The sequence below is a fragment of the Drosophila albomicans genome, chromosome 3 (assembly GCF_009650485.2).
Source record: "Drosophila albomicans strain 15112-1751.03 chromosome 3, ASM965048v2, whole genome shotgun sequence".
Classification (NCBI taxonomy): domain Eukaryota; kingdom Metazoa; phylum Arthropoda; class Insecta; order Diptera; family Drosophilidae; genus Drosophila; species Drosophila albomicans.
This window is the reverse complement of record NC_047629.2, coordinates 6,622,416-6,649,340: the sequence shown is the minus strand read 5'-3', so window position 1 is coordinate 6,649,340 and position 26,925 is coordinate 6,622,416. Positions and strand designations below refer to the sequence as shown.

The 26,925-nt window shown below is 37.3% G+C and overlaps 2 protein-coding genes across 3 annotated transcripts in view; both read right to left on the bottom strand.

Moving 5' to 3' along the window:
- The window catches only part of LOC117567963 (serine-rich adhesin for platelets), an 80,071-nt gene extending 60,137 nt beyond the window's left edge, over positions 1-19,934 (bottom strand). The window contains exons 1-2 of one of the 2 annotated variants that reach the window (XM_034248271.2): positions 19,651-19,934; positions 17,239-17,765 (exon numbers count right to left, since the gene is read on the bottom strand). In XM_034248271.2, the coding sequence (XP_034104162.1) occupies positions 17,239-17,240 (2 nt within the window). In that variant the 5' untranslated portion in view covers positions 17,241-17,765; positions 19,651-19,934. Of the gene's footprint in view, positions 1-17,238; positions 17,766-18,742; positions 18,839-19,650 lie in introns of those variants that run through there. The other variant, XM_034248269.2, reaches the window with a different exon arrangement.
- LOC117567964 (uncharacterized) lies at positions 690-1,546 on the bottom strand. The gene is made up of 3 exons (XM_034248273.2): positions 1,428-1,546; positions 1,051-1,361; positions 690-994 (listed from the first exon to the last, which is right to left on the bottom strand). Exons 1-3 carry the CDS (start codon positions 1,501-1,503, stop codon positions 827-829), a joined length of 555 nt encoding a protein of 184 aa, XP_034104164.1. The 5' UTR covers positions 1,504-1,546; the 3' UTR covers positions 690-826.
- Positions 19,935-26,925: the final 6,991 nt, after the last annotated feature.

The following is a 26,925-nucleotide window of genomic DNA, read 5'->3' as shown; positions in this document are numbered from 1 at the left end:
CATGTTAAGATGGAAGAAAATTTGCTGTATAGAAAGAAAAATGTAAGAAAATCAGCAAGTAATAAAAATGAAGCAAATGAAAACTATATAAATGATATAATCATACATATTTACCAACAAAAAATAATAGTGTTAAATCATTTTTGAAAGCTAAATTAGACAAAACATTTAAGTAATATATTGATTTTGATATAGGAAAAAATTTAGTGAATAAGTAGAAAAAAAACATAGTCAAAATTATTATTAAGATGTTAAAATAAATAAAGTAATTATATAACAGTCTGATCGACTGTGAGATACTCGCTACCCATTTTCAAATAAAGCAAGGCATGGCGCTAATATTCATAAAATATACTGAATTAATATAACGAAAAAATACAAAGCCATACCAATTGTTATACATTAAAAATATAGCATCGAAACTGAAATTAACTTTAATAATAATAAATTTGTTAAGCTGGAAATACATTTCTTATATAAGAAAGAGAGAGAAAGAATTGAATGGCAAGTATTTTTCCCAACAGCAAATATAAATTTGTTTAAGTTGTGAAAAACACAAATGAAAGAGAAGTGGTACTGTTTATTTCAATGGTAAAATTATTTAATAAATAGTTATTACGAAATTTTAATTTACTTAAATAAAAATTAAAGTGTTACCCTGGTTAATAAGAAAAGAATGGCGCGTCAACTGTATTTCTATGAAGCTAATTTGAAATGCTTATCAATTTGCTGTTTGTCTCTTCTACGAAATCAGCTGGTAAAATTCCCCTCAATATCACGATAATATTGGAACAAAAACTGATGAGGCTTTGTTTGAAATCCGCATTTAATAAAATTTCATTTCGACTGTAACACAAGTCACCAGATGTCGCAATTTAGCTTTGGCATTGGCCTTGCCATTGTAGTTGAAGACTCTAATGCGATAGTCACCAGGTCGAAGAAAAACAGGAATGCTCTGGCTTTCCAACCGCAAATTGCGCAGATTATAGTAGCTCTAGAAGAAATATTGATTAAAATTATTAAGTCTACCGAAAATTTGTGTGTTCTTACAGGTTTTATTGGGCAACTGGGACTCAAATTTCCGTATTTGCGAATGTTGCGAAACCAGACTTTGACCAGACCCGTTGCCATCATTTCCTTGAGGGTTTTGCAGGTGTCGATGTCGTAATTCAACAGTGTTAGATAGTTCATAGAGTCCTCAACTCTGTACTTGACCGTTACAGTGGTGCGACTCGATGAGATCAACTGTTTGACATGCATATCCAGATTAAGAGATGCATCTTCACTGAGCCAACCCGTCAGATTCGAGATGATCTTGTCATCGAAGTCGGTGAAGACCTTTTTAAACTCAGTGCGTAATGCTAAGAGAGTTGTTTGAACAGAGTTGTTTGCGAGAGTTTTTAAAGATCAGATCCATTCAAACTTACTGCTGAATTGGCGATTGGGTGCGGTCTCCACCTGATTGAGTGAGTTGAGCACAAAGTAAACGAGCAACAGAAACATGACTTTGTGTCTTGAATGTCATTGGCAGACAGAAGAGCTCGCTCTCTCTCTATGTGTTTACAAACAAAACAATGTCATTAGCTGGTAATGAGCTCGCTATTTTTGGCAGTAATTTATTTTTAGCCAATGTTTCAAAATTGAACATTATGCCAATTATAGATAAGCATTCCATTTTATATCATTGTTTCGGTAGTGCGCAAACTGTGAACTCGTTAGTCACAAAAAGTGTTTTTATACCCGCTACTTATAGGGCAGAAGGGTATTAGAACTTTGTGCCTTTAGGAAATGTTGTAACAGGCAGAATTCGTCATCTTCGACCATATAAAGTATTTACAAATGTTTTTGATAGTCATATCCTTTTGTCCGTTTGTCTGTCTGTCTATATGAACACCAAGATCTGTAAGACTCTAAGAGATAGAGATAATTTTTTCCGACAGCACTTTAAGTTTCAAAATTTTCCTACTATAATAAGAACAGTACTTACAATTGCTAAAAATTTGTTCGGGATCCAATGGAAATTATTGAAGTTCTTTAAGAAATACTTTTGTATGGTATGGTATGGACTTTTGCAATCGGGTCTTAGTTATTTTGGTAGATACATAATATGGTATATTTTGTACTCTATGGTATTTTTCAATTGTAGTAGAATATTGATATACCAAATATAAGACTCGGTATATTTTTGTATTTTTCGGTATGTTTTTAGTATATTTATAGAATATGGCTTTATTAAATATGGGTATCGGGTATTTCACAGTCGAGTATTTGTTTATTTAAAATTAATCTACATTCGAATTAGTAACCTAATAACGTATAAATTAGAATTTAATCATGTAATTTAACGTATGTAATTTACTTAGCAGAACATATTTGAAATACTCCTCTACGCAGTGTTTGATCATTCCGTGGAGTTTGGCCTCTCGTTAATGCTAACCAACACAGCAATTAGGCAATTGATCAAAATGTAAGTCTAGCAATCAATCAAACGCGTTTAATCAGCAAATCAACAGCTCGAATTGATTGACAACTTGTTGACAGTTGAATTCGCATTTGATGAGCTGGAAGTTTCGTGGGCTCTGCGGGGGGAAAGACTTCACCTGGTTGCTTTAGACCCCCCATGCTGATTTAAAGCGACTGCCACATAAACATTCAAGTTCAATTTCTTTGGCTCTTTGGCACGATGACTGACAAGTTAACCGTAAAGCAAACTGAAAGTTGTTGCATCTAACAGATACAAATGACGTTGATGTTCAGTTAGCTGTTGTTGTTGCTGCTGTTGCTGGCTGCTGTCATTGTCGTTGTCGTTGTCGTTGTTTGGCAAAGCGGCGTTTAATTGGAAACACAGTTGGGTGTTGGTTTTGACCGGTCTCTTGCCACGAGCTGCTGTCTTCATCAGCTTGAAGCGTGGACAGCTGATGGATGCGGACATTTCGATTCATTCTCGACTCTGGCAAACCCGTTTCAAAATGCTATCCAGTCAGCCAGTCAGCCAGCCAGCCAGAGCGACAAACTCGATCAAAATAATCAAATACAATATTACGCATACGCCACGGTGCACAGCCTCAAAAGAAATGCTCCGACTTGTATTTTATTTTATTTATTTTTTGGTTTCGGCCGTCTTGATTGGTCGAGTTGAATGCTGAGCTCTGTCGCTTTGCAGTTTAATTGCAAATTATTCAAATGCTCCACAGTCGAAGTAGATTTTTGCAGCTGTCTCGGCCTTCCCCTTTTTCCCCTGCCAGCTCCTGTCATAACCAGTCGGTCTGCCGCTCCCTCTCTGCCTCTACCCCCCAACAACCCCTTATTGCTTTGCAATTATGTCGGAAATTAACAACAGCGCCCGCAACTGCCTGGCAAAAAAAAAAAAAAAATAGAAAAAATAGTGAGTGAAAAAATATGTGAAATGTGCAAAAAATTTCCGTTTTTTCTCTCGTTTGTTGTCAAATGAAATTAGGCGTGAAATGCAGTTTGAACTTTAGCTCAAATATTTTTACAACTACGAGCACAACCATATTTCCCTCATTTTTCTCTCGCTTTTAGATTTATTTGCAAGTGTTTCTCGCTTGGCGCCACGTGAGCCATTTAAAAGGCGAAAAATGGTAATTTATTGTGTTTTGTTTTGTTTTTGTTATTGCTTTTAGGATCATAAATGATATATCACTGGGTGTGTTTGTTGCCAGGGCGTTGTTGTTTGTTGTGCCGTCTGCGATATCAATATTGATATTCTCGAGTTGATAAAACCGGCACTGCAGTTAACATTATCTCGATCATCGGTAGCAACACGCCATTTCTATACTCTCTAGTTGTAAAAAAGCTCAAGGTGGTTTGCTTAATGTTTGAAATTTGTACTCAAACTACCTTTTTACTAGAAGAAATATTTAATATATATATTTTTGTTTTGGTTTTACTTGTAATTTGATAAATTCCATGTCAAATTAATATAAAACATAACATAAACATATAAAATTAATATATTTAGCTTTGGACTTAAAGGATTACTTTGCCTCTTATATCATAAAATATATGCAGCATAAATATATTAAATAAATATCTTAAATATCCGAACATTCCATGAGAATAGTTTTATTGAACCTACAAAAATTTATTCATCTACAGGTTGTAAATAAATTCCAAAGATTTCTTGCTAAGCAAATACACTAGAAAATAAGGATAAATAGCTCTATTTTACCTCTATTTTTATATATGAAATTTGCATAATTATATTTAATGTCTGTTACTCAATTTATGAAAATATTTCAGTATATTTCCTTTTAAAATATTACTGCAATTGTAAATTAATAAATGTGGAAAATTTTTTTGGTAAGTAAATATCCCATAAAATATCCCATATCCAGTAAGTAGCTTAAGATTTCATAGATTACTTTGCCTTATAAACATAAAAGGTGTTGCAGGTGTTAAGTGTATTACATATCCATAATTTGAATTACTCCATTTTGTTTTAAACTTTTCTATTTTGTAGTGCTAAAAGTCAAAGTTTATCATGCGAGTCACTATCTATTTTAAATTTCGTTTTTCTTTTTACTTCTTTTTTTCTTGATGATTTCATAGTTCGAACATCCACATATTTTTTTTACTATACAGAGCATCTGACTAGTGCAGCACTATTCTCTAGAATATTCTTGTTTTGTAAGAATTAGTTCGAAGCCAACAGCGAACTGCATGTGGCAACAGGCAACGGAGAACAGTGAACAGTCAAGAGGCAAGAGCAACACGTTAACATGGCCAATATGCAGCAGTTGCCGCAGTGGCTACTGAGATGTTGTTGCAGCGTCTTAAGTTGCATTTATATGCAAATAACTTAAATTGTTTTCAATTTGCCTTGGCCGCCACATTCCTTTGGCCAACTTGCAGCTAATTTTATGGCTAATTGTCCGCTTGCCTGTTGTTGTTGTTGTTGCTGCTGCTGCTGCTGCTGTGATTGCTGATGAAGTTGTGATATTTGCGATAAAAAATGTATGTGATAAAAATTATAAAGCGTCGATAGTTACAGCCAGGAATTTCTTAATTGCCAATGGCAGGCAATGGTCAATAAATTGGCTGGAGTCTGAAGTCTGAACAGGACAACACTTAATAGCGGCAAGTGTCAAAGACGAAAAGGCTTTGAAATTGATTTCCGAAAGGTGATTCAGGTTACACTCGAAACTAGCTTTCGTTTCAACCCAGTTTACTTTATACAGCCAACTTACTTTGACCTGATTCCACCTCTGACTGCTTCGCTTGCCCCACTTAAATGACAACTCGACTGGACAGCTGCTTAAGGTGGCTTGAATCAGCCAATTAGACCATGACGCAACTCTCAACTGTCCCTTCTTGAGATAAATATCATTTTCAATTTCCTTTGCCGTCAAAGCAAAAATGCTGCTACTCGGAAATTAATCAAATGTTTGCGGCAAACCGGAAATACATTTGTGCTTTCTTTGGCATTTGCTTTGGCATTTGGCAATTTATGCGACTGTCGCATTGCGACAGCAAATAAATACTTTTCTTTTTGAGAACCATTCGAGTGGAGAAAAGTAAATAAAAAATGTATGAGATGAAAAATCAATGCATACTTTGCACACAATTCGCAATTTAAGAAATCAGAGTGAAGCGAATAATAATTGTGATACAGTGAACTAAGAGAACTTAAATTTAAATTAATATTTAACATATACATATAAAGAAATGATACCATATATTAAAGTGCGCCGACTTTTTAGAAAATCCTATAATGTTTTTTTGAATTTTCACTTGTTCAAAAGTTAAGACTAAATATAATCTGCACTTAATTTAACATTTAGTTGACTTACTTTATTGATGTTGGATCGTTGAAAATATTAAATTATTGTTATGGATAAAAGTATAAGTGACTCAATAAGTAATGAAACTAACCCTGAAATGCTACCGCTTTCTTTTACATTTATTTCGGGAATTTATCGAATTCAACATTTACAAGTTGTGATACATCTTGTGTTTGATTTGATTTGATTTGCTTTGCCAATATTTAATCGGATAAGGCCGGATTACAATCAAAGCCTTTGAATGAAGTATTTGTGGTTAAATAGACTTTTGGTAACTACGTCTCAACTATATATCATGTGCGCCTGCACGTTTGTTATTTTCCTGCAAATATAATTTATTGGGCTTGGATGGCCCTTGGCTAATACGCTTGGCAGGGTTTGAAGTCATCGAGTCTATCACAAATCTACAAAAAAGGGCATTTGGAGAACGCGCTTCGAATTGAAAATGCGCAGTTCATATTCGAACTCACACTCATACTCACACTCATACTGATAGTTGTATTCATACTCAAACATATCGTCGCCTATTTGATGTACCATTCTAATTTGCATTGACTGTGACTCGTTGAGATAATGACAGTGTGATTGTGAATGAGAATGAGTATGTGTATGAGTATGAAACTCATGTAATGCAAATGTGATTGCCATTTTTATGAGCCAACAACAGTAACTTTGTAAACGTTAATGTAATTGTAATTGAATTGAAATTGAAATTGTAATCGTAATTATAATGCTGCAGTTTGCCATTGTTGTTGTCCAGCTGATTATAACATTACTTTAGTTTAGTGGTGTACTCAACACTGTCGACATATTGACAACTTTGAGTACAAGAATGAATATATCAATAGTACACCAGTGCGACTCTTAAGATATGTTAATTCGAACAGGTTCTTCATTGGGAGATTTGCATTAAGCTTTAAGATTGCGAATTATTGGGCTTTAAACGTAAGCTTAAGTCTATATATCTGTGGGTTATTATTATTGAGGGAAACTGCTAATAGGATTACAATCTGAGATCATACATTCCACATAGGATTACGACTGATTAAAAAAGAATGTCATACTTCTCAGGAATAGAATGAAATATGCGGAATTCATCAATGATTACTCATTAGTTGGATTGTTTTGTTTCCGATTTTATTGATCAAGTTAGAAGACGTGGGATTAAGTGTTTATGCTTCTTACATGAATTTCAGGTTTAGGTGGTTATAATCAAATTAACAGTCTGTTGCCAATTAGTATAAAGATTTTATAATGTTGAGCTTGAGTTAGAAGTTGTCGGTGTGTTGTCACTCAATATTAGAGCCTAAATTGTAATCAAATATTTGTCAAATAATTAACGGTAGTAACTTCGTTACTTTAAGCATTCCAGTTAAATTAATTAAATGAAACATTTACATTTCATACCCAATACCCATAGGGTAGAAGGATATTATCAATTTGTGCCGGCAGGAAATGTACGTGTACGGGAGAAGGAATCATGAAGTATATACGTTCCTGATCAGCGTCAACAACCAAAACATGAACACCTAGGTCTCATAGATTATGAAATAAAGCATGCAGATTAAGTTTGTGTTAGATTTTTTCAAAGCCCATTTTAGCACCCGCAAATCGAAAAAATCTAATAGTAAGCGTAATTTTTTGTACCCGCTACTCATAGGGTAGAAGAGTAGTATAACTTTGTGCCGGCAGGAAATGTATGTTACCGGCATAACGAGGTATCTCCGACACTATATTTTATAGGGCAGGTGAGACAGTTAAGACGATCTACCCATGTCCGTCTGTCTGTCTGTCTGTCTGTCCGTCTGTCTATCCGTCTGTCTGTCCTGCATGCAGATTAAGTTTATCTTAGATATTTGCAAAGCCCATTTTAACACCCGCAAGTCGAAATGTATGCAACCGACATAACGAGGCATCTCCGACTCTATAAAATATATATATTCTTGATCAGCGTCAAAGGCTGAGACGATCTACCCATGTCTGTCTGTCTGTCTGTAGATCTCAGAGGCTCTAAGAGATAAAGCTTTAATATTTTATCGACAGCATTGTTATGCACGCAGATCTAATTTTCAAATTTTTGCCACTCCCACTTTCGCCCCCGAAAATTGACAAAACTCGAATAACAATTTTGGTACATAAAATTGTCAAAGGTATTTAAGAAATACTTTTGTATGGGGGAAAAACGCCTACTTACTAGGGGTCTTAGTTGCTTTGCCTGACAATCTGGTATATTTTGCACTCTATATTATATCTTCACTGTACCATATCAATATACCTGATATACCAGTTGACTCATTTATAAATTTTGGAATATTATTTCGGTATATTTTGAGAATAGGTAGCGGGTATCTCAGCACACTCTTTCTTTCTTACTTGTTTAATCTAGAGTCTCGATTAATGGTAGATATGCACAATCATAACTACAGTCTTAATGATTCCTGGTTGCGATCAGATATAAATTGTAGTATATACCATAAATAATCTTCGGCAGATTTTAGACATTTGTAGGTATATTCATTTGGTATATTTAAGTATAATACCGCACTGCTTTGTTTTTATAAAATATGAATATCGGGTATCTTACAGTCGCGCACACTCCATCTATTTCTGTGGTGTTTAATTAAGTTTTCTGCACTAAATATTTTCCATGCTAGTTGATTTTTCAATCTAAATTTAATTGGCCTGTCCACAAGTGCTTCCTCCTCTCAGGATTAGCCCTGCCAAGTTCATGCGGCTGTCTAATAAATTGCCATTTAATTGCATCATTTAATTGTGCAATCCATTCACAATAACAACCACAACAAAAACAATGACGATCTGCTGAAGGGCGCTTACTCGCAGTTCGCACATGTTGCATGTAATTACAACAACAACATTTAGACGCCAGTAATTATTCGATATTTATATGCAATCATTGTGCGATGCCAACAAGTTTCCAGTCAAGTCATGAACTCGGCCACAAGGAAATAACATAGAACAGACACCCAACTCAGCTTTCCCTCCCCTTCCCCATCCCTTTCCCCTTTCGTCTGCTCGATGTCGCCCTGACATTGAATAACATCTATATTAACTCGCATCTAACTGTAAAACTGACTCAATTGCCTCCCCCGATTTACCCCATCAACAGTCGCAGACGTAGTATTAGCCCCAATCTCAGTCGCACTCAGCATCGCAGTCCAAACCACAATTCCATTTACGGTTTCAGCCCCTGTCAATTCCTCTGTCTGCTCTTAGCACTTTATGAAATGATAGTTTATCCACTTGTTTACTGCATCAGCGGACGAGATAATCAATGAACTGAGTTGGAATTTGATAAAGTAAAAGAGACAATTATTTTTGGACTTTAAGAAAATTCTTATTTTTTTTAACAATCATTCGTATGCGATTTATACGATTTCTATGCAATTTCTCTAACATCTGTGGTGGGACATATTTTTAATTCAAATAAACTTTTATTGAACATTAAGAAAATGATTTTAAATAATTATATTCAATGTAATTTAATTTTGTAGCTCCATAAAAATATTATAAATCTTAAAAAAGTAATTAATAATATATTCCCTGTACTAAATATAGTAATAAACTAAATTTAGGCGTATAACGTAAATATTTATTCATGTCAATGATTTTTTTAGATCATTCATTTTTAACTTTATGTCTATCACCCATCGTTTTAAAGATTACTTTAAAATGTTGATACTCTTGCAATTTAAATCAATTTGAATGTTCTTGTTGCTTTTAGTTTTTTCTATATACGATATCTTATGTTCCTTACATTATTTTTATACCCTCTACCCATAGGGTAGAAGGGTATTATAACTTTGTGCCGACAGGAAATGTATGTAACAGGTAGAACGAGGCATCTCCGACCCTATAAAGTATATATATTCTTGATCAGCGTCAACAGCCGAGACGATCTAGCCATGTCCGTCTGTCCGTCCGTCCGTATGAAACACTGGATCTCAGAGACTGTAAGAGATAGAGCTATAATTTTTTTCGACAGCATTTGTTATGTTTGCACGCAGATCAAGTTTGTTTCAAAATTTGCCACGCCGACTTCCGCCCCCGCAAATCAAATAAAATCGAATAACAAGCGTAATTTTAAGGCTAACGTTGCGAATTTTGGTATATACAATAATTACTATAGTAGTTATGATTCCTGAAAATTTGGTTGCGATCAGATATTGTGGAAGTTATTAAAGAAATACTTTTGTATGGGCAAAAACGCCTACTTACTAGGGCTCTTAGTTGCTTTGGCCGATAATCTGGTCCATTGTGCCGTCTATGGTATATTTTGAATGGTGTACTATATCGATATACCAAACATACCATTTGGTATATTTTTAGTATTTTTTAAATATTTTCGGTATATTTTGAAAATAATACCGCAATATTTTGCCTTTATTAAAATGGGTAGCGGGTATCTCACAGTCGAGCACACTCTACTGTAACTTTCTTACTTGTTTATCGCTAAGTTTAATCGCATTAAAGTTAATTTCACAATTTTGATTTTCAATTTAAATCAATTTCCATGGTATACTATGATCCTTACATTATTTAATATCCCTAAGTGAATCTATCGAATAAAAAAGACCAAATGTATTTTTTCTTCTCTGTAAACATTTTCTAGCGAAATGTTTAATCAATTAAAATAAATTAAATTTCTAAAAGTATTTTATGTTCGCAATTAAACACTTAAGTAGCTTAGGTCAGTAAAAGCTTGAGTTGTGTGATAAACTTGTGCTTTGGACCCGGCGCACGTTTTATTTTTAGACAACAAAGCCAGACAGACAAGTGAATCAACAAGAAGTTGTGCCGATATTAAAATATTTGCACAGAATCACATTTGGCTGATTCCGTTGATGTTGATGTGGATGTGGATGTGGATGTTGTTGTTGATGTTGATGTTGGCAATGCATTTGAATTTGCAGTCGAGCCAGAAGAAGTGTAGACGAAAATATTTTCCCATGTTCGTCAAATGAAGAGGAACTGTGTGGCACACCCACACAACAACAGCAACAACAACAACAGCAACAACGATGATGGTGATGACGATGACGACTCATGCTCATCCTTTCACCCAAGCAGCAGTGTGGCAAGTGCAACTTTCCCACAGCGCACTGTGGCAGTGTGGCTCTTGAGCTCTCTCGGCCCACAGGCGCGATAAGTGCGAAGTGTAAAGTGTAAAGTGGCAAACACGCAGTTCAAGATTTTCACAATTCCACAATTCATGATCAAGTGCAATCTTTTGACATTAATATGACAACAAAAGGAGCTGGCCAAAGGAGCAGCCACTGGCTTTTTACCCGTTGCGGGAGAGAAGAGTTTGCAACATCAGCAGCAACTGCAACTGTAAGAAAAAAAAAAACGAAATCAATTATGCGCACGAGGCACAAAGCCAACAATGAATGATAACTGCAAGTCTGTGACTTCAACTGGGGACTGCGACTGCGACTCCATAATGATTGAGTATGCGACAGGCGAGCTGTGACAGGCACCGAGGCTCAGATCGCAGATCTCAGATCGCAAGAAGCATTTGCCATTCGTTGATGAATGTCTGTCAAATTGCTGACAAGCACGCAGTGGCTGTTGCTGTAGCTGTTGCTGTGACTGTTGCTTTTGCGGTGGCTGACATTGACACAATACGAGTGTTGCTCACAGCACAAAACAAAAAAAAAAAAAAAAAAAAAAAGAAGAGGAGACATGACAAGACGCACAATCAGCAGCGGCGCGAGACGCAACAAAGTTGCGCGACTGTGGCATGAAAATATTTTATAGCATTTAATTTCAAACTCCACTGCGGCCTGTCATCTAATTGAGTTGTTGGCTGGAGTCGCTCGCACAACAAAAAATTTATCGGCATATTAATGCAGCATATTTCAAATGCCTTCAAGTCTCTCCCTCCTCTGCGCCCAGTCAGGCTGACTTACTTCCTCAGTGGTTCGAATCCCCCATTTACTCGCCTCCATGGAACGAACATGTTTATGCAATTTGCCGAGCAGCTGAACAACTGGGCAACTGCATATATAGCTGGACGATTGGACTACCGAGTGGACTGGACTGGGCGACTCTGCAGTGCACTGGGAGCTGTTGTCTTATCATATGATTTTATTTATGCTATGGGCGCGCATGTGTGCGATAATTGGATTATTTACTTTCGCGGCTTAGCAGCCAACAAAGTTGTGAAAATTGTCGGGTTTTCGCTTTCTATTAACTCGGTCGATCATCGCCAAGTCAACTCAAGTCAAGTTATTGTTGTTGTTCGGCTTGTTTTGCAGTTATTGTCTTGTGGTTTCGCTGATGGAGTTGTCTATTGGTTAATGTCAGGCGGTAGTTCGACTTTGGACTTCAAGCAAGCACTTCAAGTTACGATGTCAGCTCGTTCGGGTTAGAGGTTTTTGCTTTTATGTTTGCTTAACTTCAGTGCATCTATTTATGGCGTATCAAATGCAGTTGAGCTTTACGCAAATCACTGTTAAGCAGCGGAAAACGTAAAAATGAACACACTTAAACTTATCTGTGGCAAAAGATGAAGTGGCCAAACTATTTGCAAATTTACTTAAATCTAAGCAAACTTTCACAAGTAACATATATCAATATCTCACTTAAATGTGTCAACTGAAACTGCAAATAGCCAGCTAAATTTGTAGTAAGGAAAATATACCATATGTGTGAAAATATACCAAATTAATATTCACAAAATTCTACAATATTCACAACTCTATATTTGGTGCATGGATTTGCTACTACATTCCAAAAATACCACAAAGTACAAAATATACCAAATTAATTTTCAACAAAATCTGGAATATAATATTAGGTATACATATGTATATGTACATTCAAAATGTATCAAGTCGCACAAAAAATACCAACTTTTCTAAACCATTCAATTAAAACCCGAAAGCAGCCGTTAAACGAAATTATTGCATATCAAAATTAAGTTGTTGAAATATTTTTTACTTCAACGACCAGTAATAAAAAAAACTATAAAAAAAATGGTGGTATCTTCATTTACGCATATTTGCAGTTCAATACTCGAAATAAAGATTGACTCATTAATTATCCAGAGCTGGAAATTACTCTAATAGAAGCCTGAGCTCATCTTTCACTTTGTCACTGCATGTCGGTTGTCATTATTCAGCAGGCAGCAGCTGCTGTTTCTGTTGGCTGTTCTGTTGCCACTGATGGCTGATGACTGTAACTCAAAACTCAACAAAGACAATTCATAACACCCAATTGACTGCGAGTCCAACACGACATTAATATGTATGCCACAACGCGTTTATCAAACATTTGAAAAACGGCGGCGGCGTTGCTTTCGTTCCCAGCCATCACCTTCGCTCACGCCGATTGACCCAATTAAATGGGCATTATAAAGTCATAAGGCATTGCAGACGTGCGAAGCCAAAAAAAAAAAAATTAGCAAATAGACAAACCTGCGGCAAAAACTGAGTGTGGCCAAGTGTGGCACCCAAAATCGAGTCCCATTCCAATTCCCATTTTTCCAATCCCAATACCGTGTGCCACGTCGCATTAAAATGTGCATGCAAATTCGAGTGAACTCATAAATCACAAATCACTTAGCCAAACAGTTTCGAATGTGCTTGCTATGGATGTAAATGTGCCTCGGCTGGCAACGGGCTTTCAGCTGCTGCCGGTTCGCATTTGGGCCTTGGGCTGGGGACATGGGCTTACAAATGTTCATGTTTGCGCGATAATATTGACAAATTGTGCAAACATTCGCACACAATTAATAAAGCCAGACCCACACGACCAGAGAACCACCAGGCACCAATGAGCCACCAAGTTACCAAGCTACCAAGTCGCAAAGCCACCAAGTCACCAAGTCACCAACACACCAAGCCCACGTGCGCGGCAGCCCGTGTTCGCAAAGACAAAGCTACTGAGACAAGACTGAGACGCGACAGACACGAGACAACATAATTCCAATTCCAATTCCAGGCGGGACCCGGAGCTACCTAAAAACCAAATCCAAGAAGCTAAATGTCGCTGTGAATAAACTGTCAAACATCGGCTTGACACAGTGGGGCAAAACTTTAAATTACACGGAATAATAAATATGAGAGAGATTTAATTATTAATATAGAGTTAAATTAATTGTCCCAAGAGATTTAGTTAGCTCCAAAAGATACTTTACAAAATGGTATATATGTATGTATATACCATTTTACAATTATTCCTAGCGGGGTATAAATATACCTCACCATTAATTTAAGAGCAATACAAAAATAAAACAAGTAACAAAGCTACAGTCCACCCCATTTTTTAATATATTATACTAAAAATACTGAACTATACCAAGGTTATATTTGGTATATTTATATAATACTACATTAAAAATACCATTGTCAGCCAAAGCAACTAAGACGAACAGAAAATAGGCGTTTTTCCCCATACAAAAGAATTTCTTAAATAACTTCTACCATTTTTATATGATCGTACCCAAAAAATTAAACTGTAGTTAATATAGTACTAAATAAACCATTATCGAGTATCGGGAATATAAATTTAAATTTCTCGAACGAAGTTTTCAATACGTTTTTTAATACTTTCGACTTCTCGATCTTTGTTTTAATATTTGTGCACTTGCTCTTTTACCATGATTTAATTAAATAGTGAAAACATTCATATCGTACATTTACCCCTTAGTGTATAGTACGATTTCTTTAAAAAACCTTTACTAAATTTCGTATTAGGTGTTCGTTTACTTCCGTTTGAAAATTTCAATGCTTTAATTCCTGACAATTAGCTAATTTTATTTTAGTTGAGATTATAAATTTAGTGAAATATGAAATATTAATAAAAAATATTGAATATTTTTCACTACATATTTTTGTTTTACTTTTTGCACTTATTTTGTATTAGATCCATGACATGCATTGAAACTTTTTTAAAAAATACAAGAAATCATTTTCATCTAGAAGCAGTAAAGTTTCACATTTTTATAAAACTTTGAACCACTGTGCACACTGTTCTCGCTGGAGCACATTACGTTGTTCAAGACAATTCTGGAAAGCAATGCACGTATTCCATGGAGGCGCCCACACGCAGTGGACACATCTGAGATGGATAGCTGTGAGCTGGTGAGCTGGATTTAAGTCTGGACTTGAGCTTGGACACGATTCGCCCACGGCACAAGGAATGCATGGAGCCTGGCGTTCGAATGAGCTTGCAACTTCTTTGTGGCTGCCACAGAAGAAGCGCGGAGCCTTTTCAAATGGTTTTGCCACTTCAACGCGGCGCTGTGATTGATGATTGTGGCACTCGCAGTTGTCAGTTTTTGCCTTTGATGTGGCTCCAGCTCCAAAGGAAGAGACTTCCTACCAGGCCTTCCCCCCGTTTGCTTTCCCTCGACTTTCGTTTTCCAACTAAAGTCCGCAATTTATGCAGCATAACTCGTGTATTTAGCCAAAGTAGGCCTAAAACTTAAGCCGCTTGGAGGCTGGAGGCTGGAGACTACACGCTGAGGATCGAGAGTTCGGAGTCCGAGTTCGGTGTAAGCGGCTTAGAGCCAGGAAACTGCGACAGACATTTGTGTTGACAAATCAATTAAATGCAAAATTTAAAGGCGCACAGTAGCGCCAATCCGGGACCAAGCAAAAGCCTCGTCCATGGCCAGATAAACGACTTGCAACACGCAAAGCACAGCAAAGCAACTGCCCTGGTCCACAGGTTCTGAACTGTGCCTAGACCTGAGCTGTGCATGTTGTGCTCGGCTTTCGGCGCTTATCGAAAAACATTGATTGCTCTGTGGCGACGCGTCGGTGCCCAATGCAAATCGTAAAGTGTGAAAACAAATTGCGAATTGCACAAGAGGCAAGCATAGGAAGCGGAGGCAAAGACCAGGGTAAGGAGAAGGGGAAGGAGCAAGGAAGGAAACTCATTGCAGTTGCCAGATAATTGCACTCGATTTGTAATTCAAGATTAAGGGCAAACCATGTTATTGGTGCCTCGACTTCTCGATCTTTGTTTTAATTTATGTGCACTTGACGGCTCTTTTGCATTTTTGCCTCAGATAATCACTTAAAATGTGGGCCATGATTTAAGTGATTATGTAAATTTGACTCCTTCCTTCCCCGCTCTCCCTCACTCTCTTCCGCATTCGCACTGTCAGCGTGTTCCTCTCGCTGCCTGGCACATGCCCCCTAGACACGTTGTGTAACCTTCAAGTGAACAAAGAGAGAGATTGGTCAACAACTTGAAAGGCATAAATTGATTGCCAATTTAAAGTAGAACGTTAAGACTCCAGGCCATAAACTGTGATTGAGTTTCAAATTGTGAAAATGTATCTGCAACATGCAAGAGGGAAAGTTTCATTTTGTTATATTACAAATATGTATATTATTGCTAAATTGGAACTGATTTCTTTGACTAGAGATTGAAGAAAGTATTTGCTAATACGAGTAGTTAAGAGAATAAAATGATTTAAGATTATTTGGAGAGCGACGTGAGAGAGTGATAACTCTATTTTTGTCAAACGTTTTATAAATGCTACCTGTAAACAATCTGTGGTTTAAGTTCATTATTTCTTGATATTCGATATGTTTTTTTCAATAATATATAAGCCTCCAATATCTCTACACAGTTTAGTCCAGTATTGCACCAACTCTTAAAAGTAAAATATATACAACAATGTTTCAATTTCTATTTCTGAATTTTGTAAATACTTTGTGTATTCATCCTGCAGCTTAAGTTTATTATTTCATGATACGAGTATTCGATTCGCTTTTTTTTTATAACTGCAACTTATTTTAAAATGAGTAGCACAAAAAAAACAAAGTAACATACAATAATTCAACAGTGTTGTAATTGATTTCTGCATTTAGTAAATGCTTTTATGAAATTCCATTACTTTGTTTACTAAATGAACATTCCACTTCTATTCAAAATTTAGCTCTGTATAACACAAGCGTTCAAAATATAATTGAAATACATTTTAAACGTCATATATTTAAGATTTTTTAAATCTCATTTTTGTATTATATATACTTTATGATTTATATTTTAAATTCGATGATTAATATTATATTTAACTTCTAGTTTGTTTCAAATTAGTTCACTTGTTAATTTCACAATTAATTATAGTTTTACATTAACTTTAAAAAACCCAAAAATATTTCTCTACAACATTTAAATACTTAAGAGTCTTAGTCTCACATCTTTTTGAATTGCAAAATGAATAATGTCATGTTTGTTAAACGAATTTTAGAACATTTATGAGCAGAATTTATGAGTCTCTTAATTGCTGTCATTCAACAATAAATATAAATATTTCAAGCATTAATGCCAATAGATGATTCAGAGAATAAATTAGAATATTTAAATTTATGTAGCAAACATGTTTTGGCTTATCCATAAATATTACGAATAATTAATATTACGTATGCGAATAGAATTCTTGAATACTTACATCGTATTTACTTGACCTCATTTTACCCATTTATTTTGCATCTAATTTGCATTCGTATTTCGGCTACGCTTTTTTGTAATATTCAATCCAAGCGACCATTTGATAATCGTAAGAGAGTTACGTTAATTAATTAATGGGATTGGTTCCTCGATGCGATGCTGTTAGTTTTCACTATTATTTCCTTTTATAATCACAATTGATGCAAATTCTGTTTTCGATATGATTGCTTCGAATTGAATTTAACTGTATGAGTTATAAAAATGTCGTAAGCAATATTGCTTTGTAATGAACTTGATGCTTTATTTTAGAATTTTGAACACCTTTAATATAAGCACTTCATTTATTATTATTGCATTAGGCAAGCACTTTTTCTATATATTTAATTATTTGTAAATTTATTGCAAGTACATATTTAATTAATTTATTGATCGAATGGAATTTTGGGTCTTCGGCGTTTAATTCATTCTTGATATTGTTAGCACAGTCTTTAATAATTGTTAAAAAGTAAAAGGCTTCAATTGTTGCAACTGGAATTGAATGAATTTGGGTTAGAATGTATTCGCTGTGAATATTACGCATTCGACACGTGGCACAAGCGACCGCAGTCGGGCACTGACTGAATTGATACCAAAGAAATCAAAGCAAACACTGTGAGGCCAAAAGGCCGAAAATCAAACTGTGATTTTCGATAAACTGTTAAGCTGTTCGCTAACTGTTACTTTCAGCCATTTTGCTGAAAACAAGTTCTCAACAATTCTACGGGTTTTTCTTAATGTCTTTCCCTCACATGATGTTGATGTTTTTGTTGTTGTTGTTGTTGTGGTGAAAAATCGTTAGGCTAAGGCAACAACACTAGCAACAAATGCCAAAAGTGCACGAACGAAAAGCGAAAGAGGAGGTTAAGGAGACACAGACGTGGGCGGGGAGCGGGCGGGGCGGGGCGAAATAGTGTGGATGGGGTGCGGGAAAAACTAAACAGACGGACGGCCCAAAACGGATGGCCAAATGTGGCCCCCTCAACAGCAACCACGTGAAAAATGCCGGAAACAGAAATCGATTTGCACCAAGCGTTGAAATGAACATGTATGTGTGGCTGTGTGTGTCTGTTTGTTGGTGTTAGTGTGTTGGTGTGCAATGAGCAAACAGCCACAGCAAACGACAGAAAAGTGACACAGGAAGAGACTGAGGCCAACGATGGTTTGTCCCATGACTTGTCGCGCTAAAGAAAACTCCCGAACTCATTTGTTATAAACAATTGTTATAAGCAATTGGCAACTTCGTGTTGAAGGCGAAATAGAAATACACTAAACGAAATTATGTCACACGCGCAGCGCACGAAAGTAGGCAACGAATTCGATTTTTGGCCGAAAAAAAAACCGACACGAAATGCGAGCATTGCGGACACTTTGGCAATTGCCTCAGTTTTGTTTTTTTTTTTAATTTCATCAAATTTATTAATTGACAAAAAAGTAACAATTTTGAGGAACTTTTAGTCAGCGTTTACCCGTCGCTGCTGCTGCTGTGGTTGCTGCTGCTGCTGCTGCTGTTGCTGTTACTGCTGCTGCACGACGCGTTGAAAATTCACGTAACAATTGATTTGTGTGTCAAAAATGTCACAAGTGTCAAAATTGTACACTGCGTTGCGCTTGAGAGCAAGTTGCCCGACAGAGAGACATAGAGAGAGAGAGAGAGCTCAGATTACAGAGAGAGCACGTGCATAAAGAGAGCCATAGTGCCAGAGGTGCTGCTGCTGCTGCGCGTCGTAAAGAGTTCTTTGCTTAGCCACAAGCACGTGTGTCCTGCAGAAGAGCAACAATGCGGGAGAGCTTTAAAGCTTTGATTAAGCTTTTGTTTAGTTTAAAAGCTGCTAGCTAGCTGATGGGCTGTGGCTTAAATGATCATAGCTTATGCTAGAAAGCTTCCCCATTAACAGCTTAGAATTTGAAAAACACATGTGTAAGTAAAAATTGGAAGAATTGGGAATGAAATAAATTGAATAAATAGTTTTGAAAGTCAAGAATAGTAAAAGCAAGTTTCCTATTCTTTTAATTCAGTTTCAGATAAAATATATATTCATTTGCTATTCATTCTAGTTAGTTTACACTGTAGCTCTTAGAAGTTTTGCCATTGTCTTGCGGCTAAATCACAGAAAAGCCTCAAAAAAGGGTTAAACTTCGTCTAGTCCTTTGAGAGGGGACTTTGTGTCTCGCTAAACGGCTTAAAAGGCTCAAGTGTTTTAAAGTTGAAACGTTTTTCTTCCACATTGCACAACGAGGGGTGTAGTTTGGTGTTGGAAAGAATGCAAATCCCAACAGTTTATAACTAAGTAGTAAATGTCTGGTCAGTCAGGTGTTGAGTCCATACACACACACTCACAGGCAGAACACATGAAATACACTTGACAATACATACACCAATAAATTATAGTTATTGTTTTATTGTTAACGATATTTGCATTTGCATTTTCGCCTTGATGAGCTGTTAATCGAATTAAACTCTTATTATAATCGTATGGATGTTAATTGATTAAACTCGGGCACGATATAAATTTGTTAGAGACGTTGAAGCGACGCGACGCGACGCGAGGAACGAGAAGCAGAGGTGAGTTGTATTCGCAATTCGATTCTCGATTCCCGACTCTCGACGACAGTCGAGTTTGTCTCGCGGCTGCGGTTTTTGTTGTGAACCCAACTAAATGCGATGCGAAACTGGCCGACCAAGGCAGAGCCGGGCAATGACGATGGTTTCTTATTGGAACAGCGACAGAGGCGCACAGCACACACTACACTCAGCTGGGGGGCGGAGTGAGGCAAGAAGGAGGCGAGAGGAAAGGGGAACGCGAGACGGGATGGGACGAGAGACCGGCCAGCGTCAGCTGCGTCGCGTGAGTGAATATTGCGGGTTGGTGTGGGGGTTGTGGGGCGTCTACTGGAGCAACGACGTTGCTGCTTTGCTGCCTGCTGTTGCTCTGCTTGTAAATATGTCTCTCTGTGTGTGTGTGTGTGTGTGAGCACGCCACTTGAGGCTAATAACAACCACAACAACATCAACAAGAGCAGCAACGACAACGACAACGACGACGAAGACGAAGACAACAAGAGCAGAGTTGATTGCAACCGAACTTGTGCCAGGAGCTCAAGTTGAGAAAGCTTCACATTTTGCCGCTATCAACTGAGCGAAGTTGCAACCAGATGTAGCGCCACACACACACACACACGCACACAGAGAGAGCGACAGCGACAGCGACAGCATGAGGCAAGAGAGTGTAAGAGCGCAATTATGTAGTTCGAACTTCGAAGAGCGAAATTAGGTCTCTTTAGCAGTTTGCGAAAGTTGCCCGACACTTTCCAGAGAGCAAGACAGTGAGAGAGAGAGAGAGAGCAAACAAGAGCGGGAGAGAGTTAGTATGCCCGCATAACGGTATGCGAAATTGCATGCGATAAATTGAAACTCTCTTAATGCCAGAGCGAAGAAAAAAGAGGGATGAGAGCAACAATTGATGGGGGTTGCTTTTTATAGTCCATATTGCAGTGCCCCTGGGGTGACCATTCACAAGTCAAAAGAGTGAGATGACCAGGCTACACTAAAAGTTTATTAAGTTGACTTATGATAGAATATAATAATTTTCAAATAATTGCGAAAAAATCTAATTAGAAACTTACTCCTTACTCCTTAATTTCATATATAAAATTATATAAATATTTGTATACAAAACTTTTAAATATAATATAAAACCAATGTTAGCTAAATTTCCATTTTCAAATTCCACTCTTCATGATTATAATGAATATAATTGATTGAAAATAATTAATAATAAATTGGAAATATATATATACTACAAATATAAACCAATTACGTATTTTTGAATGCTCTCAATAAGCTTAATAAGAATTTATTTTTTAATTTTTAAGATAAAAATATACAACTAAAGTACACACTAATTTCGCAATTTCAAACGTAAAATTTAGTTGTTACAGTAGGTTAGTACTGTTCCATTAAAAAGCTTTTATCCGTTACAATATTAAAGGAGAAGTTGGTCACCCTAGCTGTATGACTGCTGCTTCTTCTCTCTTTCTGTCTTTTACTCGGCAGTCGTCTCTTTCTTCGACCGCGACTGAGGGTTGTTGCTTACCCCTTGAACACAGAAAGCTAATGTCTCGAGTTGCGCTCTCGCATGCGATAAGTGCTGCGTATTGCAAGGTTGCGTGCAACAACAGGTTTGAGTTTGAGTTTGAGAGTGTCTGTTGCATGGACTGAGCGAGCAACATGTTGCAGCTTATTGAATAACATTTGCCAGCACATGCAGTTGGCATTGGCATTGGACAGGACGGGATCATCATCATCAGCAGCAACCGCAACAGCAACAGCAAAAGCAACAGCAGCGGCAGCTTGAATGTCGATTACTCACGCGATGCACGCACACGCATAAACACACGCAAGGTTGTGGCGCTGCAACTGCAACTGTAATCAGTTATTGAGGTGTTTTGATATATTGACAGCATTAAGGCTGCGATAGTTGCGATTCATTAATCATAGAGATCCTTAGGAACACATCCAATTAATTTGAACACCACAAAACAAAAGTCGCGCCCTCTCTCTCTCTCTCTCTCTCTTAATGGTGTGAACACGAACTAACAAATTGCGAACCACAGCAACTACAACAACAGCTGCAGGCAAGCACCACCCGCGCCACAGAAAAACAAAACAATACAAAAGAAACGAACCCGCCGAAGGACAAGAGCCTGCGGCATGCTTCAGAGTCGCATCGTAAAAAAAAGTTACACGCATGCGCAGCGGGTGGCGCTGCCTTGTAATAAAAATCGAAGTGAGGAGAGAGAGGAAGGGAAAGAGAAGAGAGATGCAGAAGAGCTCACATATCGAAGCTTTCGATCAAATAGCCTATCTGATTGGCCAGAGCTGGTTCTAAAGATCAGCGATACAGCTGCCGCTTGTGTGTTGAAAAATTCATTTTAATAAGCGCCCGTAAAATGAACCACGCAATATCTGCGCAATAAATAAATGACAATTATGAATTGTTCGGAACCCAGCTTCGATGCTAAGCCCTTTGGCTCCACACACACACACACAACAACTGAACAAGCGGCGCCCACTGGTGCTCTATGGGCCACAGCATCAGAGTATCTTGAAGATATTCATCCACACAGCTCACACAGGCAGCGGTTATTGCAGCTGCGATGCTGTCGTCGTGCCAGGCCATTAATTCGTTGTTTATCGCACCTTGTTAAAATCCCATTGCCTATGAGATGAATACGCGATGAAAAATCGCGAGAGAGAGATAGATATGTGAAAAGAGAGAGGGAGAGAGAGAGTGATGCGATGCGATGACATTCCAGAAATTCCTTATATATTAATTTATTATTATTAAATATACTTAGTGAATTATTACTTAATTGCTAACGATTTCGAAAGACATATCTTGTAATATATATTAACATATTATAGTTGAATACGTTAATCCATTCTAATTCAAATTCAATCTTTAAGATCAATTTAGGTTTTTTCCCAATTGTTCACGACGAACTTACCAAAGTTGCTGAACAAAACAACAACAAAAACAGTGTGACCAAACTTCATTAAACTCAACCTCAGATATGCAAATGAATCCAGCAAAATTATAATTTACTTCAAAGATACTTGACTTCGACTTACTTATCCGCATGCGTTCGTATTCGTTGAAAGAGTTATTATTATAATTATTTTAGAACTATTTCTCTAATTAGGTCTTGCAGCATTAACATTAGAAATGCCATAAGTATTACTAAAAATACTTAGTAGTCATGCAGAAAAATAAAAAATCCTCAACGCTTGAAGTCCAAATTCCACATCCATCAATAGAAATATGTTTTTGTTGTGTGAATTTCTTTTTGTTTTGATTGTTTTTTTTTTAAAATTACTCGCGTTCAAAAACTGTGCATGACTTCAAAATATTATTTCTTCATCATCTTTATTTGCACACGAAATTCCCAAAGCGTCTGCCAAAAATAAAATTCGCCTATTCATTTATTAGTTTATTTTTGCAATTGGCCGTAGCAAAAAATGTCATAGAGCAGCGCAGCAGATTCATTTCTGTGGTGAATTATCCACACCAAAGCAAAGTACTGAACATCGAAAATTCCAAATGCTCAGCCAATTTCCAGTCAAATTCCGCGCATAGTATTTATTTCATCTGCTCGTTGTTCATTTTCATACGTTGTGTACAAGTTTATCGCATTGACTGTTGATTTATGCAAATTATTAAACGTTTTCTAATAACTCATTATGCCGCGTAAACAACGCGCCGCATGACAGTCACTTTGAGGCAGAGATGGAGACGGAAGCGGAGACAGAGACGGAGACGAGTTGGCAGATGGACCGCTAGAGAGAGACTCCAACGAAGCACGAGGCCTTCAGATGACATTACAGAGCCAACACATCCCTCTCCCTCAAGCCCCTCTTTTCATTACATGTTCAATTGACAGTCAGTGTTCATGGCCGCCGTCTCTTTCTCTCGCACTCTCCGATAACTCCACGATAACACCGATAACTGTAGAGTCAGCCCTGGTTGGTCAACTACTGTTGCGTCTTTCTAGCTAAAAAATCATTTCAGCTATTTTTCTTCTTTTGTTTTCTAACACTTAATTTGGCTTTTGTTGTATTTCCATAGTTGCCTGTCATTTTTAGCATCTGTCTACTGCTGCAGAGTTCCATAGCGTTTAGCTTGTCAATATTTTCCGATTGGTAATTGATCAAATATTTTGTCTAGTCTCCTCATTTGCATTACACCTTGTCTATTTTTCAACATTTTTTTTGTGTTTTTTGCATTTCCATTACGTTGTTGTTGATGTGTTCGCTGTTGTCTTGAACTATCTGGAATGCACTTTGAGGGGTCCAAGATTTTACTTTCGACCGAGAATGATCTCAAGATTTACAAATGGTGATCTCAATTGTTTTCAAATCTTTAATAATTTGATGCATTACACAGACGTCACTTTCTTGGGATTTGCAACTGTAAATTAAACAGAAAAAGTTAGTTAAGATTTTAAAGTGCTGTAAAAATAGTAATAATATTTATTTTGCATATAGTACTGTTTTCTAATAATATCAGAGTTATGTATTATATATATTTCTTTATTTATACTTAAATTTAATTTTTTATAAAGTTTTTGGCAATTGAAATATTCATGTTTTTGGTCCTGCCTTTTTTTATTCCCTGTCTAATGAGATTCTTAGCAAAGTCAAACGATTTGACCAGCTAATAGCAAGTGCAGCAGCTCTTGCCACATGTTGCAGTTGTAGTTTCTGTTGCTGTTGCTGATACTGTTGCTGTGGTTGTTACTGTTGCAGTTGTGCCCATTGCTGGGTTCAACTATTTGCATTTGCATTTTAGCACCTCAGCAGACGGACGACTCCAACGAGGGCAGTTCATGGAGTGGACTAAAGGGGAGCGAGTGGGATACTTTGGGAAATGGGAATGGTGTGGTGAGGGGTGCGAGGTGCTGGGTGTGGGGTGTGGCATCAACAAGCGCATTGTGCTGATTGCGCATGCAAAGTCACAAACGCAGTCGGCGACCAAATGAAAGTGGGCAACCGACTGTTGCATTTCTTGTTGTTATTGTTGTTGTTGCATTCTTGGCGTTTTGCGTATAACTTAATTCTGTGCGCCTCTGACAGCCACGCCCACTACCAACCAACAAGAAGAAGAAGAAGAAGCAAAACAAACGAGATTGCCAGGCTCGACTAGGTTTCCACCTGCCTCTTGTTGTTTTGTTGCTGTTGTTGTTGTTGGGGGCTGTGTGGGTTGCCCCAGCTCAGCTCCACAGCGCGTATCTAATTACAAAAAAACGAGACAGACGCTGATTTCAAAGATAAATTGCCGACGCTTTTGCCGTAGCTGTAGCTGTAGCTGTTGTTCCTGCAGTTGACGCACTGCAGCATTTCCAGGGGCCAAGTGATGGATGTATTTATGCGATGCAGCGACGCCAACGAAAATAAACAACAGTTTATTGGCATTGCCGACTGCGTCTGCCTCTGCCTCTGCGTCTGCGGACTCGACTCGCCCGCCTCCTCGAACTTGGCTTTTGGTAAGCCGTTGTCCAGGTCTAGAGACCAAGCTCGTGTTCAATACGTAGAACACTCTCGCACATGTTTGCATGTTACATGTGTATATTTTTAAGGCATTTTAATTGTTTAACAACATTTACACGAGTCTCGATAGGTGTCGTTTTTAGGTCTACTCCAAGAACCTTTTGCTAGCCCACAATATTTCATGACGCGGAATGTTTGTTACTTTATGAGAAAGCGATTTTTATGCGCCTCTCTAGACTTTTGCTGACCAGTTGACCACACCATCGTGTCGCATCGTCTGACTTTGACTGACAGCGGCGCTTTGGCCAACACTTGATTTATGCTACAGTTTGAGTAACGCATTCTGCCAAAACACGCCCAAGAACCCATTCAGGTTGGCCAAATCAAAGCTCAGCTCGATGGCGCACAAAAAGATGTTTACAACCTTCAGTTCGTGGAAAAATCTTTAAAACTTCAATATTATCAATCAGAAATTATAATTTATTCTCTGTATTATTATGCAACAAACTCTATGTAGTTTAGCAAAACTGTTTCGTAGTTTTATGGCATTGTTCTATTTTTGGCAGTAAGTTTAACGACTTGCTTAAATACTGAAGTAAAATATTAATATATCTTAAAACTAGATTATGTGGATCATTTTGTTGTTTTAGTGTTTTTATCATATGTATATATATATGTTTAGCATATTGAAGTCGCTTGCAGTAATGAAACAATTTGTTAATTTTTACCATGTCTTGGAATGTTTTTGATTTTTTAATCAAATGAAATCAGCATATCTGTAATATTAATGGTTTTATCATGAATAAAATTCATACTTACACTCCTTTTTATTATATATAATTGTTCATAAATATTTGAAATCAGATTAAAATACGTCATACTAGTTGTGTTGTATAAAGAAGCGTCATTGTGTCCTTCAGCTAAATGTGAATTGATCTTAAATATCATAAGTGGTTAGGATCAGCCGCATCACCCCCTCAGGCAATGACAACGCGAGCAACTGCATCAGCATCGCGAACAGCGACAGCGACTGCAAGAGCAACAGCAACAGAACAACTTCCTCACATAATTCAATATGTGGACACAGCAATCTAGTAGATTGCATATTGAAACAAAAACAGAAAATAAAACAAAATTAAAGATCCACACTTGACCTCAGACGTTGGCAGCAGGCGCAGCAGCCACTGCAGTGGTCAGTTCCGTGGGCAACGTTCAAGTGGCTTTTATATGGGTCTCCTCCGAAAGAGTTGTTGCAACGCAACGGCGTGGCAAAAGGGAGTGACGGGGCAAGGGAAAGGGAAAGGGAAAACTTGGGCGCGCATTCGTTAAGTAAACATGCTACGGTACGACGCCTTCCTAAAAACCTGGCATCCATTCCTCAGTTGCAGTTGCAGTTGCATTCGCATACTCATGCCTTGGCGTCAGTGTGCTCACAACAGCAACAACAACATCTTCGTCATCAACATCGACAGGCAAAGTACACACAACACACACATACACACACAAATGTATATCGAGAAGTCAGGGATTGTGTCGGCTTCGCTTTGCATCTTTTGTTCATTTTAGTTTAAATATTGCCTACCTCAGTCTCTCTTTCAGTCC